Source organism: Venturia canescens, chromosome 2 (genome assembly GCF_019457755.1).
Source record: "Venturia canescens isolate UGA chromosome 2, ASM1945775v1, whole genome shotgun sequence".
NCBI lineage: Eukaryota > Metazoa > Arthropoda > Insecta > Hymenoptera > Ichneumonidae > Venturia > Venturia canescens.
The window spans coordinates 11,213,177-11,234,040 of NC_057422.1; the positions used below are offsets into that span (position 1 = coordinate 11,213,177).

The 20,864-nt window shown below is 38.2% G+C and overlaps 2 protein-coding genes and 1 long non-coding RNA gene across 5 annotated transcripts; 2 read left to right on the forward strand and 1 right to left on the reverse strand.

Moving 5' to 3' along the window:
• Positions 1 to 297: 297 nt before the first annotated feature.
• Positions 298 to 1,221, reverse strand: LOC122406127 (uncharacterized). Its single transcript, XM_043411369.1, has 2 exons — positions 1,017 to 1,221; positions 298 to 738 (listed from the first exon to the last, which is right to left on the reverse strand). The coding sequence occupies exons 1-2, from the start codon at positions 1,137 to 1,139 to the stop codon at positions 493 to 495; spliced, it is 369 nt and encodes a 122-aa protein (XP_043267304.1). The 5' UTR covers positions 1,140 to 1,221; the 3' UTR covers positions 298 to 492.
• Positions 1,222 to 12,313: 11,092 nt separating this feature from the next.
• LOC122406583 (uncharacterized) lies at positions 12,314 to 15,513 on the forward strand. Of its 2 annotated transcripts, none has more exons than XR_006260014.1 (6): positions 12,314 to 12,664; positions 12,738 to 13,016; positions 13,131 to 13,481; positions 13,618 to 13,983; positions 14,066 to 14,410; positions 14,656 to 15,513. It is a non-coding gene; the product is annotated as an uncharacterized lncRNA (long non-coding RNA). The 2 variants fall into 2 exon arrangements; XR_006260015.1 differs by having other exon boundaries at positions 12,753 to 13,016.
• A 2,316-nt stretch (positions 15,514 to 17,829) lies between these two features.
• On the forward strand, positions 17,830 to 20,618 carry LOC122406217 (speckle targeted PIP5K1A-regulated poly(A) polymerase-like). Of its 2 annotated transcripts, XR_006259936.1 has the most exons (3): positions 17,830 to 18,256; positions 18,373 to 18,694; positions 20,183 to 20,618. XR_006259936.1 is itself a non-coding variant. In XM_043411524.1 (2 exons), exons 1-2 carry the CDS (start codon positions 18,363 to 18,365, stop codon positions 20,406 to 20,408), a joined length of 558 nt encoding a protein of 185 aa, XP_043267459.1. In that variant the 5' UTR covers positions 17,830 to 18,362; the 3' UTR covers positions 20,409 to 20,618. The 2 variants fall into 2 exon arrangements, 1 of the variants encoding a protein (XP_043267459.1); XM_043411524.1 differs by having other exon boundaries at positions 17,830 to 18,694.
• Positions 20,619 to 20,864: the final 246 nt, after the last annotated feature.

Below are 20,864 nucleotides of genomic sequence, written 5' to 3' on the forward strand. Positions count from 1 at the left end.
GATAAGGTAACGTATGAGCCCGCTTCGGCACTATGAGCTTTGGCCAAAAGAGATGAAAAAACGAAGAGGAGACGGAGAGAATAAGAGAGATAGGAGGACACTCTCGCCGGGTGCACGAGTTTCGCTTCGTAGAAAATGTGCGCTTTAAATTTACCTCCAGACTCTTATGGGAGTCGCATCGTAAGTTAACTACCAAAGAAAAATCACACATTTTTTCCCTCTTTTTTTATTTTGTGCTTCAACATATCTCTGGCTCTATTTTCGCGCAGGTTTCTCGTAGACGATTAATTCAATTACTGCGTTCACGTGTTTTATTATATCATCTTACAATACTTCGTTATTCGATGTCAGAATTGAGTACCGAAGTTTCCATTCTGTGTGAATTTCAAATTTCAATGCCTTTATCGTCGCATTAATATCCTCAAAGTTAATAACGTATCGAAGGATTAACTTCGAGTGGAGATGAACCAGGCCCAGCCTTGACAGTGTTATTTAAGAAGACGCGGGCTCCTCTGCGCTGCCACCAGCAGGTTCGGTAGCGTAAATATCAACTTTAACGTCAATTCCCTCTCCGGGAGCACTCATTGCTGTTACCACGACGTTCGACTGACCGGGACCACCTTTAACGATCTCCACGACTGCGTTTGAACCGGGAGCGTTGACAGCGCGCACAGCAGTTATCTGCCCCACGGTATTGAATCCGGTTTGTGCTATCATCGGCTTCCCCGGTACTGCGCGCTGTGAGACAAAGTTTCCTCGCGTTTAATATGATTGGAAGACTGGAGCACTCCATTGAGGTCTCATCAGGGGCGAGTGTTGTCGATGATGGTAGAAATGAAATATTCACCGGAGCATCATTCATCAACATTGTTTCAATTGGTTTGCTTCCGAACTTCCGATTTAATAATGATTTTAGTTTGCTGAAGATTAACAGACCGGCCTCGTCCGACAAGAACTTTGTGATTGTGGATGGCATGTAGTACGAGCGCTTGGATTATTCTTAATCAATAACTCACCCGAATCAGGTTTCTCGATGCTACAAGAACATCTCCCTCTTGGCGTTCACCAGCGGTCAAATCGTTTGCAGCCGTAAGTATGACCATGGAGAAGCAGAGAGCTACAACAGCCAGGGACCTCATGTTGAATCGATTGGATGTAAATCGTTGTATCACCAATAATATGAACGAGGTATTAAGTTCCAAAATAAACTGATATCGATCGCTCCATTCGCTTCACTATTTATACCTTAGATTCTCTCGTTGTTGCGAGTCGTTATCGAGCAGCATGCTCAGATTTGTGGAAAGATTCAGAATCGCGTGACATCACTTTTCCATCATCGATCGTGGTCACAAGGCCGAAGCGATCTCGCAAAAATGTTTGTTTTTTCCGATAACGACTATCAGAGAAGCTGTTTTCTGTTATAAATACAAGTGTTTTACGATAATATAAATATTCGTGAACAATAACGTTTTTTTCGTATTTCTATTTTTGTATGGATCATTTTGATTAAAAGTGACCCATGCTTAATCATTTATTCTCTCTGTCATTGATTGATCTGTCGATTAATCTGTACGTAATCAATGTTTTTGTACATCATCAGATGGCAGAGCAAATATCACATCGAGTGGTCAGGGTCTGTTGATACAATTTCGATTTTTGCTGCACAAGTGCTCTGTAAACGTTAGTCAATTCTTAGAAACTCGTGACCATCGAACTGGAAAATTTTTATAAGATTATCGAAGAAGCATATCGAAGCTGTCCTCAAGCCACGTTTACTCAACAATGAAAACGTCGTAGGGGGTAATGCGTGTGGCGTGATAAGATTGTTCTGAGAAGGTGATGCTCCGAATAACAATAAATTAGAACGATTGATATAGTCTTGTTACGATCTATTATCTATTATTTTTATAATAAACATGTGGAAAAAATGAGGACATAAGCACGAAGAAAGAAAAACAACCCACGTGACGAATCATATTCGCGTGTGTTCCACGCGTGTCTCGTAGTTTCACAAAATCGTTTGCAATTCCTCGATATCATGGGCCCCCATAATATTTAGATTACACTCAATAGCGTTTCTAGCCCGTGCAGGATATCGAACATCGCTGTGCGGTGTACGTCCATAGAGGATCTCTCGAACGACTTCGTTTACAACGTCCATGGTACCGAAAGCTATTCCAACAGAGCGAATATATTTTCTTGGTCATACGGAAAACGGCGTTATATACCGGGGAAAAATACGGAATTTGAAGTAAATGCGAAACTCAAAGTGTCTACGTGGCCGAAAGCTTATCCATATGCGGCTCAGCGAGAAAAGACTCGATATGTGTTGCTGCTGCCCCAACACAGTCCATGACGAAAGTTCTAGCGTCCACAAATGCCCATGGAAAATATAATACAAAAGATAAACGGAAAGCTCGAACAAAGTGCTCCAGGCCGCGATCGTATCGCAAAAATATGAATACATATGAATAGGTACGTGTCACGGGTGTCAGCAATTTTCCCAATGTCGTTACCTCATTCACGATAAACTTAGTCATTTGTGATGAGTCGATAAGCGTTAACCTTACTTTAGTGTAACAACCCTTCGAGCACTATCCACTCGTAGCACTCAATTTAGTGGGAGCTCCTCGATTTTATATTTCATCGTAGAGAGCATCAGAAATAAAGTGAAACGAGCTCAATCCTCACGCGCTATCCGATCTTCAATCTTTTAACGAAAGAAGAAACAGACGTTAACCAAGACGATTGCAACCCTCGGTAGTAACCGTGTACGTACTACCGATCGAGGTACTCGTAGCCTCAGGTCTTGGGAAGAGGAAACGACCAGTCGTTCATTTCACGAATATCCCACAGAAAAAGGTTGACATTGTTCTATATCGGACCCCGCAAAAACCCTCGGTTTTTATTTCCAACCAATTTCACCTGCGTCTACCTTAAGACCAGCATTGTCTAGAATGAACTCCGATAATTGTGTATACCTTTCGAGAGAATTCGTATAAAAGAGAGTGGAGACAGAGAGAGAGAAAAAAACCACTACATAATGACAGATTCCCGCATTCGGCAAAGTCCGGGACCAAAGCGATCACAATGACATTCTTGGAAGGATGGCTAACAATGAAGAACAATCACAACGGAAAAAGTACGGCACTTCCGTTCATCGATTGTTGGAAACGGTGACACGAATGTCCGCGGTTAGTTGCCATTGGGCTTGAAAAACGACATTGGAATTTATGAAAAACCCCGGAAAAACAGTCTCCTTTGATGGAGCTTGAATAGTTCCGCTAGCGATCAGCGATCAATAAAAACAAAAAAGATTTTGGCGCAGTGTCAATCGTGAAAAAGCACCTTCTACTTCTGATCATAAAATGTAGTCGCTACCTTAATTTGCGTGCGAATCAGATGATGTGAGAAACACAACTATCGTGCAGAAAGATCTTGGTAAGGGAGATCCCTGGCAGAAGCAAAAGGCATTCAACGCAACTTGGAGTATCTCGAGCGGATAATAGTAGGGTGGAGTGCACGTGTTGACGTGGAGATCGCTGAGAAGAACCGCCGCCGAGGCCAAACCGAGCTCCAAGAGGCAGCGATTTGTTGGCTGTCTTATATATCAGAGGCCAGTCAACCATAAGACGAACGGTCAGTGCAGAAGATGGGCTACCGTATTTCTTTCTTCTTTTACTTGTGCAGCAGCAGCAGTGTAAAAAGTATAAGATAGAGACCAGAAGGAGCAGCTATAGAGCTACCCCATGCACAAAATGAAGTTTTCCACTACAATGGAAGTCAATCGGAGATCGATATTTTTAAAAATGCTTATATGTCGGTGGAATCCACAGGCACGTGAAGTATTTATGAAGCAACTTACTGGAAAACAGTTTATCCTGGCAAACTACAAAGTTGAAATAAATAATGTGAAGGTAAATTGAAAGTTTAACCATGAGTTTTGTAAGAGCCTCATTATTTTACTCTTCAGACTGCATTTCATAAGAACGCGGTCAGTAATAGTTGCTCGAGGTTGTCCTAAAACTACAAAGTGGTGAGATTTTAGTATATAGAAACGGCACACACGCGATGGCTCTTCGATCTTCCTGTCCTTGGTTGGAAAAAGCGTTCTCTCGAATCGACAAAGCGGCTATTGAATGCCGCCGGATCGCTGAGCCGTTCGAACGCACGATGATTATTTTGTAAATGCATGTGTCCGTACATACGTGCACAGACGCTCGAAGCGCATCTGTCTCTCTGTGAGCGCTTCTTCTGTCGCGATAGGTTCACCGATCCGTCTAGGATTCCATGATAGCACGGCTCTCGCTCGTCGCATGATGATAAAGGAGTCCTCCTTTGATTCTCCCTCATGCAGCACGTTCTTTCATGTCTCGAGTGTATCTTCGTTGCCAACGCTCCGTCACGGTAAAACGTCACTCTTCGTTTTATATTGGAAAGTACGCACGTGCTCAGAGTCTTCTCGTAAATTCGAATTCATATACGAATAGAAATATATCAAGGGCGACCAGCCACTTCTTCGTACTCGAAAATAGTCTCTCGAGTCCGGATCTTGTAATAATATATTCTTCAGACGTGTTTCATGGACCAAATGCACATTTATTCGTTCACTTTATTCACTTTACGCCCACCCAATTCTCATTCCCCGAGATACGTCCTTCAGCCACGTTTAAACATCAGTGTGATCGCTTGACAAATTCTTCAGGTAATTCACATGTCTGATGTCCAATTTCGGATCCCTTTGTAGCAATAATGTAGCCAAGTATTAAAAGAAACGAACTTTCATCAAAGTTTCAACCACTTCGAACAGACACTTGCATCCAAATGTCACGTTGCACAGACTCTCATTCAGTTTCTGAATCAACCAACCCCGTGGACTCTGGTGCAAGCCAGAAAACGAAGATAATTCCGTTCCCATGGGCCTGCACGAATGCGAATACGCTGAAACACATCGGCCGGAGTAACTGGACGTTTGGACTGATATGTTTGAGCGAATACGAGTGCCGTGTGCCACTGACACTCGGAGAGAGTCATACGTGCGAGTTTTCTCCACGTACAATCGCCAAAGAGAACAATTTTTTATTTAATACACAGTAAAAAGCTGCTCTGGCCGAGAAAGGAACGAAGTACGAGAGGCGGCTACAAAGGTCGAGTTGGGATTATATTTCAAAGGTTGAGGCTTTTGCTACTCCACCAGTTGGATACGCGTTCAAACTCCCCTCCCCTCCTGCTCCTTCCGGACGCTCAGCACGTATTCCGCTCCTCGGTGTGTGTGCTGGCAACGAGCATTATTAACGCAGTTTAGAATTGGTAAGACATGCGCTATACTGCGAGAGGGAAAGTGAGCGAGACAAACTATGTCAACTTTTGCTACGAGTATATACACGTATAGGAAGTTGCATGTGTGCGCAAAATGGCGAAGGAGGATATTCCAACATTCCCTGGAGTCTTGGTTTCAGGTTCAAGTCGTTGCTCGTTATGAGAGATGTCGAGATCGTCAACGTAGAGAGGAAGTGAAACGGAGACGAGTGCTTTCGATCATTAAGGTCTTATACGGGTGAATAATAAATCTCGGTGAAATTCCCATTGCGATTACTTTACTGGAATACTCGGAACGTTGGAACGTTACGATCTCGCTGAGTCGTCGGAACAGTTGAACCTTACGTTGTAGAAAACCTCGACAGTTGTTTGTAAGTTTTTATAAAAATCCACACAACTCGTGAAAATCGTCCTGTCAAGTTCTCGGTGCACAACTGCACATTTATGGTCGTTTCCTCCGACGCGGTTCAAACTGAGTTCAATTTTTTTTCATACAGTGTCGAGATAAGATGAACCGAGTTTAAACTCAGATTAACGTTGGAGAAAACGCGCGCATTAGAGTCAAACCCTTCGGTTTTTAAAAATAAAACTTTAATTTTTATTGGCAAAACATTGATTGACCGCTCAGAGTTATCGCGACTAACCCATTTAGCGATACAGCAACGATACAAAGATTAATCACTGTCTGCATCGAATATGACTGCGAGAGAGCTTCAATATGGAAAGCTCGCTACAGATATACCACTGTGAATTGGAAATATCACCGAGAAAGACGAGGAGTATTGCTTTTCCGATTCTCATTTCCTCTTGACAGTCACCGAGGGATGTTTCTCCTGCGGCGGATGAGCCGGAAATAGCCAATCGGTGGTAAGCGTCTATCGTAACGTTTTATAAAGGGCTTTTATAGGAAATGTTTGATGATAGCCTGCGGAATTATTAAAGCTACGATGAAGTAAATGCTGGAAAGAAGCTCGATCCTACGTGATGTTTATTAAAAAAAAAATAATAAAAAAAGAAAAAATGTCTTCTTATAAACGTGAATATTGCGTTGTCGTTATAGGTAATGAGATCATGCTAGGTACAGTCCATCAACGTGACTATAATACCAGCTTGGATCGTCGGATCGTTACCTCGTGAAATATCGGATGACCGACCTCGCGAAATCGCTTCATGATCCGCGAAATTATGAAACCCGCGCTATAATATACATACGTATATAAAAGGCTTGCACACCGCAAGATTTTTATAATTCCATAACTCTCGGACGATTTAACGCTCGTATCATATTTCTCACGTTAAACTTTTCATCGATCACTCGCGCTCGTCCACGGGGGTATTCCCCAAGGGAGGTACTTCAGCGCGGAGCTTTATGTCATTGCTGAGAGAATGAATTATGTATACGTAAAAGAGGAATGGGTGTGTGAAATCCAATTTGTGTTTTGGTCGCCAGGGTCCACGGCAACGGAAGATAACGTCACTGACAACTTACTGTTACCCGTTACTTTGCTCTCTGGGCACGACGAAATCTTTGATTCGTGACTGAGAAAAAAATTCCATTATTAGCTGCAGAATTTACTATTGATTGTGTTTAAAAGATGTTATAAGGTAAAGAAACTTTTTGTTTGGTAAATGTTTGGTAAATTCTTTGAATTGATTATTCATATTATCGATTCGTGTTGACAGTGAAGATGGTCACACTGTCTTTGATTAGTTCGGGTACATAGATGAATATAGACATAAAAGAGAAAAAACAGGAACAAACGAAGTAGAGACGTTTGTTCACTCGGAGACAGTTTTTCTCCGATGAACGAGGAAAAAGGACGTAAAGTTTATTGATTTTCGAAGTTTTCATTCTTTATTAAATGTTCTTCAAACAATCGAGGAAATGAATCTTGTAGACTTTAAAAAAATATAAAGTGTCTCACGATAATCGTACATCTTTTAACGCTTCGCCGCATAGTGATCGTGTAATGAAATCTATGGCGCGAAGAAATAAACACAATGGGTGGAATGGTTACCGGTGCGATGGAAAGTGACGAAATCTGAATTACCTTTGACTCAATCAGCTTTGATAGTGTGTGGGACCGGGTGGCAAGAGCTTGTTAATTTCCTGTTGCCTAACCAAATAGACCCGGTGACAGACGCGCTACTGGGGAGGAACAAACTACGATCGAGAATCTACTCCATTTACAGTCCTTTCACACACTGTCAGCAGCGAGCTGCAATCACTTTTCAAGCAATTTAATGAGTAAGATTTATTTATGCAGGTATTGAATGTTCGACTTCTGTCCGAAGTAGTCGCTCAAACTTTTCACTTATGTATTTTTGTTCCCTGCATGTCTTCCATTTACTATAAAAGTGTCTACCGAATCTTTCGTATGGAGTTCTTTGATGGGAAAATTTGTTGATTCTGGAAAGAACGAGAGTCCGGAAGTATCAGCGTTGAAAAAAATTATTTAATTAAACAGCTGTTTATATGCACAGTGAAAAATGACGAATTAAACCGCGCTTAAGGTAGTTCATGCACGAAACGGTTTTCTTAAGGAAGTCTTGAAATTTACACAGAGTTTAAATGGGTAGTCGATAAACGTGTTTAAGAATGAAGATACACAGGGTTATAGGGACTGTGCGTAAAAATTCGTTTATCTGTCGAATCGAACGAATGAACGCTTCTCTCGTGAAGCTTACGAAAAAGTACACAATAACAATTGAGTATATAATGAAGGTTTGGAGAAAAAATTCGAGACGATTGTCTTACTAGTAATAAAGATATATTACGTTAAAGATTGAACGAAATTGGTAATGAGCACTCGTAGAACATTACATTTGCTTATTTCAGCACTTTTTTCTTCCTGGTTTGCTCCATTCCTGTCATAGACTTCTGACCTTTTATTATTACTTTTTTCTTGATCCATTTCCTTTGTGTTTTTCCTTTGCACTCCCTAATGCAATTTTTTACATAAAAACTATAATATTTTTTTGCCTGGGGCGAATGAAATTTGGGGTTCAGTCAGTGATTAATTAATTAATCACTGACTGAATAAACCCCGATTAATTAATAGCTCGTAATTTCATTCGCCAAAAGATAAATTGAAAAAATGTATTTACAATTTCTAGCTAATAACTCTGACCTTAATTTAGAGTGATTATATATTTAATTATGGAGTAAAAATGCATCCAATTTAGACATCCTTACAATACGATCCTTCGGGCATAATCTACCATAAAATTGGTGTTCGATTTAAAGACTTGAATCGCAAATTCAAAAACTATGGATAACAAAACAAAAGGTTTTTCCGTCGAGCAGTGCGATAGAGTAGAATCTAGAAATTGGATCTTTACTGAATTCATAAAAATTCGCTAAAGTTAGCATCTTTTGTGTGATATTGCTTGCCAACTTTCAAGACAGATATGGCAAAAAATTTCATCGTCGGTCGACGATTCTTGCATGAATAGAGAAAATCCTTTTGTTCATCAATATAAAGCAGACTTCAAAGCTAAGTTCCGTGGAATATTTTACCATCAAACATTTGAATACACTCGGAAAATAGTCTCATCCCATCGCGGAGATTGAGACGTACTACAGTCCACTTATGAAATCGTAAATAAAATAAAATCATACAAAACTTTCCATACCACAGAAAATGCAAGATTTTACTTTGGCGTTGCTCTTGTCTAATGCACTCGGAATTTCATTCCATCACTTCTGTCTATTACATAACAAAGCCGAGGGCCCGGTAATACTCCCTCGCAGCCGAAAGCCGACACTCGATGATCAAACACAAGATTCTAATTTACTCGAACATACAGAACGACAGTGAAGAGAAAAACAGAAGCAGAAAATGAAAATGGTTCCCGAGTATCTGCTTTCCGTTTCGCCTTTGGCGGAGAGTGTTGGTGAGTGGCTTACACAATTCAGAGCATAAAATACAGAGACACGAAGTGTCAATGCACATAAATCTTTTTATGTAGTTCCATGAGTGAAAAAAATGTCATCGTTAATTTCCTTACATTCGTCAAATCACGTCAGTCTTATTAAAATGCAATAATTGGATTGAACTATAAGCATATGATGAATTTGGAAAACAGTATATCAGGAAGAAGCCGATAAAAAGTGACTCAGAAACACATTTTCTTCTCGGGATCGAGTATTGTTGTCCTCCTCGTGCATTGCGTGCGAGGTGGTATCTGCGATTTAATCTCGAATAAGAGAATTATAAACCGTCTGAATGGCCTTCAATAACGGTCAACAACAATTTTACGGTACGATAAGACGGCCACGTCATCTTTCCGCTCCTGCTATTCGACAATGCTATAAAATAGTGAATTGGCACTGTGCGTATAAGTGCGCGTGGGGACATGTATAGCTATGGGAACACGTAAATTTTAAGAACGTGAAAAATTCGAGCGACAAATTCTAAATTATTATTGTTATACCCTCCTATAACAAACTTCCAACTCATCTTAAGCTAAAGCCGTTTAAGAAAAAAGAACCCTCGTAGAAATAAAATTTCAAATGCGCCATAAAAAAAGTTTTCAACGTCTCGACTGCGTTATACGATTCTCCAATAAGTTTTCATTGTTTACGAGCCATTATTTACGCAAGTCGACGCCCTGGAAAACGGGTGATAAATTGGGGATCATCGAGAAAAATATTCATGTATGCGGAGGCGTATTTTTTTTTCATCCAATAGAAATAATTAGACGAGCTTCAGGATTTAAATAAAAAATGCATGGTTGGATACATATTCAATTCTTCGAAGACGGATGAAATTTAATATCGTCGCTTTCATCACGCCCCCGTTTAATATTCCGTATTTCTTTCAGTTTTCATTTTATTCGAATTTCAATTCATCAACATTATTATTAATTCGCATGGGGATTGACACTGATATCATTCGGTCTTGCAGTCAATATATTGATATGGCGAGAAGTGATTTTAATGGATAATCAAATAGGCTATGAAAAACTGATATTGAATGTTGCATTTTGCTTTGACCGTTTCCCCGATTGATATTACTCGGGCCAAATGGCATATATGTAGGTACCTCGGAATTCGGCTAATGATGAATGTATGCGTAGAATTTCAGTTGAAGCCAGAGATAGCGTGTACGTATGTGACGTAATTCGAAATTCGTGTATCGTGAATACTGTAATTAAACGTCGCATTAGCGAGAACGTTGGATGAACGACAGTGTAACCGTGGCATTTTCACATCACGCATATTCATCACATCAATATGTAATTACGACAAATATGCATATACACGCACGGAGCGACCAAATTAAACTCCGCTTTAGATAAACGGTGGAGAAATGCTGTTCAAGCTAGATCGCAACGAGTTAACATTTTTGATGACGATTCTATGACGCTTCAAACGAAATAATATTTGGCCATGGTTATTATACGAGCACGGACTGTTTGTTTGATGTTCGCATAGTTTCAGGTTTTTGCGATTTTATTCCTACGAAACGAAATGTGAGGACGGATCGATTATTATATTCACGTTTTATCATTCGGTACTACCACTCAACCGGCGGTGATGAACGCCAATTGATGCGTGCATCTTTCGTCGAGCGAGACGCAGTTTTCGTGAGTTGGAGCCAATCACCTGTAATCGTCAACTCTTTTCTTCAGCCTCGTTTAATCGGGATTAGTGCAATGTAGGGAAAGGGAGAAAAGATTGCAAAATGTCAAACAATTGTCACTTTACGATAACGGTAGTCGCACATTGGAATTCGAACAACGAACAATTAGGCCAGAAATACTCTCGCAGACACAGCATACATTTTTCAAGGAATTACACGAATATTTGTTGTACCAATTCGCTGACGTTGATTCGAAAAAACGTTATGAAAATATATCAATGTTTATTCTACTTTCGATCCAGGTATGGAATAGTGTCCATATCCAATAAATCATTAATTTTATATCGTGCTTCAGTGAAACTGAAGCTGACATGTTATTGAAGAAGCATTCAATAATACTAGTCGAAAACCGCATCAGTGGATGGAAGTAATAATGGCATCGAGGAAGCTGAATTCTGTAGAGGAATTATTCGTTCGTTCGTTTTTTTCGTTTATCACATCGTACAGTGGAAATTCAGTTAAACTTTACAGAATTGCAAGTGAAGTGTAAAGCATGCTGCAAGAAAAAAAATGATGAAATATTAAATGACTGCACAAATGATGAGTAAATAGAGTAAATCCTGCTGTGTGCAATTGCAGTAATCGTCTAATTATTGGGGAAACCGCGAATGTCGAGAAGCACTTGTGGAATGTGGGGCTAATATATTGGAAAAAGTTGGCTCTGCAATTAATCATTATCCCGTGAGAATTATTTTCAGTTTCGATATCGTTTTCCTACGTTATCAAGAGACGCGGTAGCGGCTCGACGCCAAGTATTAAAAGGAAAAACTGCAGCGCAAAAGAAAAGCCAGCGCGAGCCCTGCCGCTACTCTTATATACGCGAATATGCCGGTTTTATGACGTCACAGAATTTTCAAACGGCTTTCACCAATAAACCATTTCATAAAAGAACTTGAAAATTTGTGACGATTTTTTTTCGATTTTTCTCTTTCCATTGGTCTTTGTTGCAAGTAAATCCGTCCAGTAGATCCTGAGATATGTAACGTTAGTGATTTAAAATCCATCATTTCGGGATTTTTATTTTCTTAGAGACAGAGGGGCGTAAGTTAAGCATGTTTACATTTGGACTTACGTCCTTTGCACGATTTCTTACGTTTTGTCACACTCTACGTCACGCACTACGCTGAACGCGGCTATCCCCTCTTCTGCGCAGTGCCGAGTGAAACAGAACGATTCGCGCATGACGTCACGCGGCTACTCTCGCTTGCGCGTTGCCGAGCGAGAGAGCGAGAACGACGATAGCTGGTCACCATTTGTGCACGAGCGACAGAGACAGCGATACCTTTGACGTGCGCACAGCGGGCGAAATCAGCGCCTAGTCTACGCATACTCTCGCTTGCGCGTCATCGAGCGAGATCGAGCGAGAGCACGTGGATAGTGTCACAGTGTTTGTAATTAAAAAAAAAAAGTCATTCATCGTATTACGTTCAATCAAGAACGATGGTTGTGAAGCCATAATTGCGAGTGTGCTTGTGCTCCGTGATTCTCATCAATCGTTCAAAATTAACATCAACGATCTTCACATTTTTGAGGTTATGGTGCGTCGTGATGTGAAAAATCATTTTTCTCTTTCGGTATTTTTGCGCGAAGCTAAACGACAAATTGACGAATTTTGAGATTTCGAGAGAAGTTTTTGGTGAACATGTTCATGAATTGGTTCCGGGTGGCAGTAAAATTCCAGTCACACAAAGCAACAAGTAAAATAATTCACTGATTTCAGAATGGAATTTATTAATTTGTATGTCGATCACATGCTTAATAAATCTGTAGAGTCGCATTTTCTAGCATTTCACGAGGGCTTCCACAAAATATGTGGTGGCTGCATTCTCGAGTTATTTCACAGTCACGAATTGATGGTGGTGGTGGTTGGCAATGAGAATTATGATTGGAACGAATTGGAAAGAATCACCACCTACAAGAATGGTTATTCAAAGATGATCCAACAATAGTGCTTTTCTGGCAAATCTTCCATGAACTTTCGCTCAAAGAGAAAAAATATTCTTAACGGGCAGCGATAGAATACCTATACAAAGCATGACAGTGATCAAGGTGAGAGTTTCCGGATAGCTTTTCATTATCAAATACTGAAATGTACTCAAATTATTTTGAATGTTTAAGCGAACGCTTCTTACATTGAAACTCTTGTTTACTTAATCATTTCAGAATGGTTTCAGAATGGAAATTATTAATTTATATGTCGATCACATGCTTAATAAATCTGTAGAGCCGCATTTTCAAGCATTTTACGAGGACTTCCACAAAGTATGTGGTGGCCGCGTTCTTGAGTTATTTCACAGTCACAAATTGATGGCGATAGTGGTTGGCAACGAGAATTATGATTGGGACGAATTGGAAAAAATCACCACCTACAAGAATGGTTATTCGAAAGATGATCCAACAATAGTGCTTTTCTGGCAAATCTTTCATGAACTTTCGCTCGAAGAGAAAAAAAATTCTTAACGGGTAGCGATAGAATACCTATACATACCTATACAAGGCATGATAGTGATCAAGGTGAGAGTTTCCGGATAGCTTTTCACCATCAAAAATGGTACTGAATCAAAAATGGTACTGAAATGTACTAAAATTATTTTGAATGTTTAAGCGAACGCTTCTTATATTGAAACTCTTGTTTATTTAATCATTTCAGAATGGAATTTATTAATTTATATGTCGATCACATGCTTAATAAATCTGTAGAGCCGCATTTTCAAGCATTTTACGAGGGCTTCCACAAAGTATGTGGTGGCCACGTTCTTGAGTTATTTCACAGTCACGAATTGATGGCGATGGTGGATGGCAACGAGAATTATGATTGGAACTAATTGGAAAAAATCACCACCTACAAGAATGGTTATTCGAAAGACGATCCAACATAGTGCTTTTCTGGCAAATCTTCCATGAACTTTCGCTCGAAGAGAAAAAAAATTCTTAACGGGTAGCGATAGAATACCTATACAAGGCATGACAGTGATCAAGTTGAGAGTTTCCGGATAGCTTTTCACTATCAAAAATGGTACTGAAATGTACTAAAATTATTTTGAATGTTTAAGCGAATGCTTCTTATATTGAAACTCTTGTTTACTTAATCATTTCAGAATGGAATTTATTAATTTATATGTCGATCACATGCTTAATAAATCTGTAGAGCCGCATTTCCAAGCATTTTACGAGGGCTTCCACAAAGTATGTGGTGGCCGCGTTCTTGAGTTATTTCACAGTCACGAATTGATGGCGATAGTGGTTGGCAACGAGAATTATGATTGGGACCAATTGGAAAAAAGCACCACCTACAAGAATGGTTATTCGAAAGATGATCCAACAATAGTGCTTTTTTGGCATCTTCCATGAACTTTCGCTCGAAGAGAAAAAAAAATCTTAACGGGTAGCGATAGATAGCGATAGAATATACCTAACCTATACAAGGCATGACAGCGATCAAGGTGAGAGTTTCCGGATAGTTTTTCACCATCGAAAATGGTACTGAAATGTACTAAAATTATTTTAAATGTCTAAGCGAACACTTCTTACATTGAAACTCTTGTTTACTTGATTTTTCATGTTCTTACCAAGTTTCAATCACATTTCTGGTAATAAATCATCAAAAAATTTAATTAATTCAATCACAATTCGTTTTTGGAGTATTAAATTCATCATATATTTTATTATATGAATACTGTTGTTTCAGATAACGATTCAGTCAATGACAGACGAGCGTTTCTTGCCAGTTGCTCATACATGTTTTAACCTTGCTCATACATGTTTTATTGGATTTGTCCCGCTATAAGATTCGTAAAAAGCTTCGTTACAAATTGCTCCAGAGGATTCATCAGACTCGAGAATTTTCGCTGGTTTAGCATTAAAAATTTGAAAGAAATATGTGGTAAATAGAAGAAATCAAAGATACATAAAATGTCGATCAGGGAACCTCAGATCGTGGATTAGCCATATGCCGGAGATTTGAAAAAACAACGACGATAGGTTTATTGAACATAGGAAAAAACAATCTCGCTACTTTTTTCATCCTCCGAGGCTGTTCCCCATACGCAAGATTCGGACACCTAGTCGAACGATCGCATATTTCACGCATATTAAATCCTGGCTTATTTTTCGACTATTTTTTCGGACCCGTTTTTCAAACTAGAACTTGAGTTGTACGTCAACCAAAATATAACCGTACGTAACGAAATCATCAACCTTTTTCTACTTTTCAAACAGTCTTACAAGAACTCGATACTCATGTCGGATGCAATATTGAAATAAAGTGCTACTAAAAGTGAGCACATTTTCAGTTTTTCCGTTTTCAAAGAGTAGATATTTGGATGTAATTGGATTTGTAATTAGTTATAACGGTTCGAAAAAAATCTAAATGTGCAAAATTTTACGATTTTCGAATAGTATTCGAATAGTATCGAATAGATATTTTTGACGATGTTAATAAAAAAATAAATAATTTGACCATTTAAACAAGAATGTATTGTTGTTATTAAAGATTTATTTATTAATAAATTTCAATAAATTTGAAATTTTCGAAGTGTTAACAAAATCAATTAATTTGAAATTTTTTAAATGTAAACAAAATTAATAAATTTGTAATTTTCGAAGTGTTAACAAAATTTATTTTAATTGCCACCATTTTCTTGACGACCACCTCGCGAATATCTTCTCGGCAAACTTCGTCGAAACTGTTGATTACCCATCTCCAACAACATTCGGGCCAAAAAGTCGACTCGCCTTCTTTCTTGAACCCGTCGTCCCGCTCGATTTCCTCTATGTTTTCCTAAGTAAAAATTAATTTATTGTTCTTATTTTTTTATGTAGATTATAACTATATATATATTTTTTTTTACTCACTTATTTCTTGACTTTCGGACATCAATGACGTCGACGGAGTCGAAGTGCTGGTCAATGACGTCGACGGCGTCGAAGTGGTGGATAATAATAATGATTCCTCCAAAGCAAGTTTTCGCAACTGTTCGTCCAATTTCAAATTGTCTTCTTTTTCTTCTGAAAATAAAAAAAAAAAAAAACAAAAATGATCATAATCATGTCTCGAAACATTAAATAAAAAGATTTATATATTATATATCTTTTCATACTTCATGTCGATATCAAGAGACGCGGTAGCGGCTCGACGCCAAGTATTCAAAGGAAAATTATATATATACATATATGAAGTATGATATGCCGTACTCTTATATACGCGAATATGCCGGTTTTTTGTTTTGTACTTACTGGAAATAAGTGCCATTGTATCCTCCGATTTTGAGCTGCTGGAGCTGCTGCCCGGCTCGTCAGATTTGGGGGGGGCGTCATTTGAACTCATTTTCTCCTGAAAAAAAAAGCCGGTTATGAATTAAACTTTTTCGCTGTTTCCTCCAATTTACTCGATTCAATTGATACGACCGAGATTATTTGGAGCATATATATAATTTCGGACATATGTGAGTATGAATGGAATACTTACTGGCAATATTTCGGCACTGTCCATCTTATGCTCACGTTCAAATGTGACTGAAGAACTCACACAATGGAATCTAGGCTTCGGTTTTTCTTTGTTAACCAATCGATTTTCATTGGTCGTTGCAACGTGCTCGCGACTGCACGTGCGTTTGACTATATGTGGAGGGGAGAAGAGAGAGAGAGTAGAACAACAATGGTTCCCATTGGTCGCGACACCGGTAACACGACGACGTAAGATTCGAACGAAGAAAGAGAGAGAGAGAGAGAGAGCGAGAGCGCCAATTAGAAATTTGAAAAACAAGGAGAAGGACTTACGCATACGAAAGAAAGAGAGCGCTGATATGAAAAGTCGTGAATTTTAGAGGTCATTTATAGACAGAAGGAGAGAGAGAGAGAAAGAACTTGTTCATTTGTTTTCAATCTTTGTTCTCATTCGTATTTGTGAATTCACGTTTTTCGGAGTATCAGTGGTGAAAATTTTTTCATAAACGTGTTCAACTCCAAATTATGCGTTCAGTATTTTAAAAAAATTCAGTCTAGCTGTGTCGATTTATTAGTTTAATCAAGATACACGGTAGCAGCTTCTTTTTTACTGAGTAACTACATTCATCGTAATCCTTATTTCGGTAAGTAATCAACAAGAAAACGAAACAAAATGTACAGATTCGTTTTTTTTTTCAAAAAAGGATACAAATTACAAACTTGGTTGTTTCCATATTTTTTTTTTGAAAATCAAGAAGCACGGCTGTAATTCGACGTGAACTTTTGTCATATATATATATATTTTTATTAATTTTCCGAATCGATTTATATAGATTATATTACGCTTACACATGGCGTTTTCGATCCGGTTTAGTTACTTCGGGTGTTCACTGTTGATATGCATTATTAGCACCGGCTTTAAAAATCGATTTTTACTATGCCTGTTCAACCATATCTATATCCAATGCACGTGCAGGATGCGCGCGCGCTCTTTCCTATGCATGTTTCCTGAATTTTTCTTCAGAAAGTTATTTGAGAATGAAAAAATTCAATTCCGAGATCGCAAAAATTCGGTAATAACAAAAAAAATATACAGTTGACATGGAAATAAAAGAATTGGGAACAGATTCTTAATGGAAAGGTGTCCGCGTAACGAAAATTCCATTTCTATTCGGCCGGTGACTGTCCTAAAACGCCTAAGGCCTGTTACACACGGTCAATAATATTGCGCAATATATTGCACAATATTATTGAACGTGTAGATGTAGTATTGCGCAATCGATGACTACGTTTACACGGCCCTCTTATTCTGGTTTTGTATATACAGACGGGTATATTTATATATATATATCGACAGATATGCATTTTGCATATCTATATTGATATAACTAAACCGGAATAAGAGGGCCGTGTTAACGTAGTCATTGAACAGAAGTTTGAGCGATCTTTAATTTATGGCGCACTCACACCATACAAACTTATTGTGCAATATTATCGATCATGTGTAGCGAGCCTAAAACGAATCCGATCGTGTTCGTCCCCACCATACCATCGTATAACCTCGTTCGGTGTTTATGACCATGTGCATTGACTCGGTGTATTGGTAGAGTCACTGACAGACTTTGACGAGGCCAACATGAGAGGACAGATCACTTTTCTGTCTTTATATGGTGACAGTCCAATATCTTGAGTGTATTTGTGGAAAAACCAATTGAAATAACCAAACAATGGTTCGTGTGATAAAGCAAGAGACTTATGATGATGTTGTGCGCGAAAATATCGAGGATTTCGCGATGTCAGCTGAGGAAGTGATCGAGGATGCAATCAAACAATTCGAAGTACAAGTATTGTTGAACTTCCACTTATTGAAACACAAGAATTTTCCATTACTTCGTAAAAAGTCAGGAATTTTCAAACAAAAAGATCTCATGCTGTCATTTTTTTTCTATCATGGGCGTAGATGTGACCAATATCATAAAAGACCTGGCTCTGACCGATGTCGAAAACGTTACTGTAATATGTTTGGAAATCAAAACAGCTTTGGAAAATGATAACTACGAGGACCTCATTCAAGTGCTCGAAAGGCTTCAAACTGAGCTTGACAAAGATATTGCCCGTCGAGTCTACGCAGGCAAAGAAGGAGCGTATCAAACTCCTATTCAACTTTTGAAGAAAAGCCTCGACGATACAGCTCTCCTGGAAGTTACTCTCAAAACTCTCACTTCCTTCATGACTGGCAATCCTGATCTTCTTGACAGTGATGGCATTGAATTGCAAATGAAGTAAGGAATCATCATGCTTTCTGTATTTTTCCATATTCTTCTGATCATGCATCTTTCAATCAATCCATTCTGGTCTATCAAAATGTTATGGAAGAAGACTTCTGGGATAAGATTCTTTTTCTAGATTTTACAATTCATTTTTGGATGATGTTTAAGCATCTCTTATTTTATTTATTACTGACGTGTATATACATAAGAGTATTTATTTGTTTGGAATTATCAAGATGGTCTATAAGTTATAATACTTTTGATGGATGAAGCTATCTCTGATTTTCAATCAAACAATTCTAAAAATTCCCATGAAGAACACGGGAATTAATGAATAAAAGATAAAAATTGGAAAATCTTATTATCTATAGTTTCGAATGTAAAAGAAAAAAACATTGACTGTCATTTTTTAATCCGCAATGATGTGTCACAATCAGGTAAACATTGCGTAGTGTTAATAATGGAATGTACCTGTTAAATTTCAAGGGATTATGTGTAATTTTGACTTCAGAGCTTCATTTTCAGGCAACAAAAATGCTTTGGAAAAAAAGCGTTGAAATGTCGAAAGAATGTTTAACGAAAGGAAGTTCTTATTCACTTTGATCTGCAGTGCTAGTGGTCTCGTTTTTGTGATCCCAAATTTTTTATACTACTTGATAGTTCTTTCAACTTCTATTTTTTCTTCTTTCTACTTTTTCTCCTGATCTAGCAAACAATCATGTTGTACCGTATAATAAGAAAATTACATGCCCTTTGGAAAATCCTTGACAGATGGAGACAAGAATAACTCGAACCATCCTCGTACAAATTCAATTATTAAATTTTCACTCATTATGTATATACTGTACAAATTGGTGTGTTAATATTGTAATTTGGTTTTGGTTATCTTTGAAAAATACATCATCGAGTCAATCTGTGTTTCATAGTAAATTTATGATATCGCATGATGACAAACTGCAGTCAAAGAAATTTCTGGAGATTATCGCTGAATCGATATAATATTTTATTCCTGGTATTTCAAACGTCAAGTGAATATTATTACACAAGCTCATGTTTCAATCATAAAATTCGATCAAAGACCACCCACAAGACTTGAGTGAAATCTTTCAACGTCTAATGGGTGAGTCAATATTCAATTTTACAGTTTTTTTTTTCAAATGTAAAACTAGCGAAATCGTTAACGAACCTAGCTCTTTTCAGCAACTTTCCTGGTATATGATAACGTTATCGAATAACGCTGTTTTTTCATTAATTCATAAAAAGTTGATTTTTGTATTGTTTGTATGTGATGGCAAAGTTGCATTATCAGTACTTAATAATAAGAACTTTATCAATGAAAAAAATTTTAGAAGGAATGGGACAGGAATTCGCCAATTCAATATCTGGGGTTTTTTTTTGACTCCTTCAAGAGGTTCAAGTGAATAATCTACTATAATTAAAGTATAAAAAACCTAAATTCACACTTGCTGGATTTCACTAAACACAAATTTTTCTTTTAAGGGTGGCAGTACACATGGCGGAATTATTGTGTTGTTATGGTGAGATCGATTATCGAGTTCGACCTCTCATATTCACAATACGACATTGGGCTCAACACGTTGGAATCACGAATCCCGCACTCGGTCGTTGGATCACAAATATTTCTATTACTTTCCTCGTACTGTTTTATCTCCAACTAAAACGTATTCTACCCTTTTCTAATGAATTTGAGCGTCCTCCAAGTTAGTCCATTCATTTCAACGTAAGGCACGACGAGTATGGGTGATGATTTGAACCCAGATGAATGATCAAGTATCGATGATGACGTTGAAACGAATCCTTCCCTTTTTTCTCTGCCACTTACTTAATTCACAGCTCTTTTACTGTGGGAGAAAAAATGTGGCAAGAATAACCAATTTCTACGAGTGTTACAAGCGCTAAAAAATGAGAATTTAATAATAACTAGAAGAGTAGTGTAATAATAAAAATAAATGATATTGAAAAACTTCTCGTACTGTTTTATTAATTTCCAACAAAAACGTATCCTACCCTTTCTTTATGAATTCGAGCATCTTCCAAGTTAGTCCGTTCATTTGAACGTAAGTTACGACGAGTATGGGTGATGATGATTTAGACCCAGACGAATGGTCAAGTCATATTAAATTCACATGCATTTTTCATTGAATATCGATAACGTTGAAAC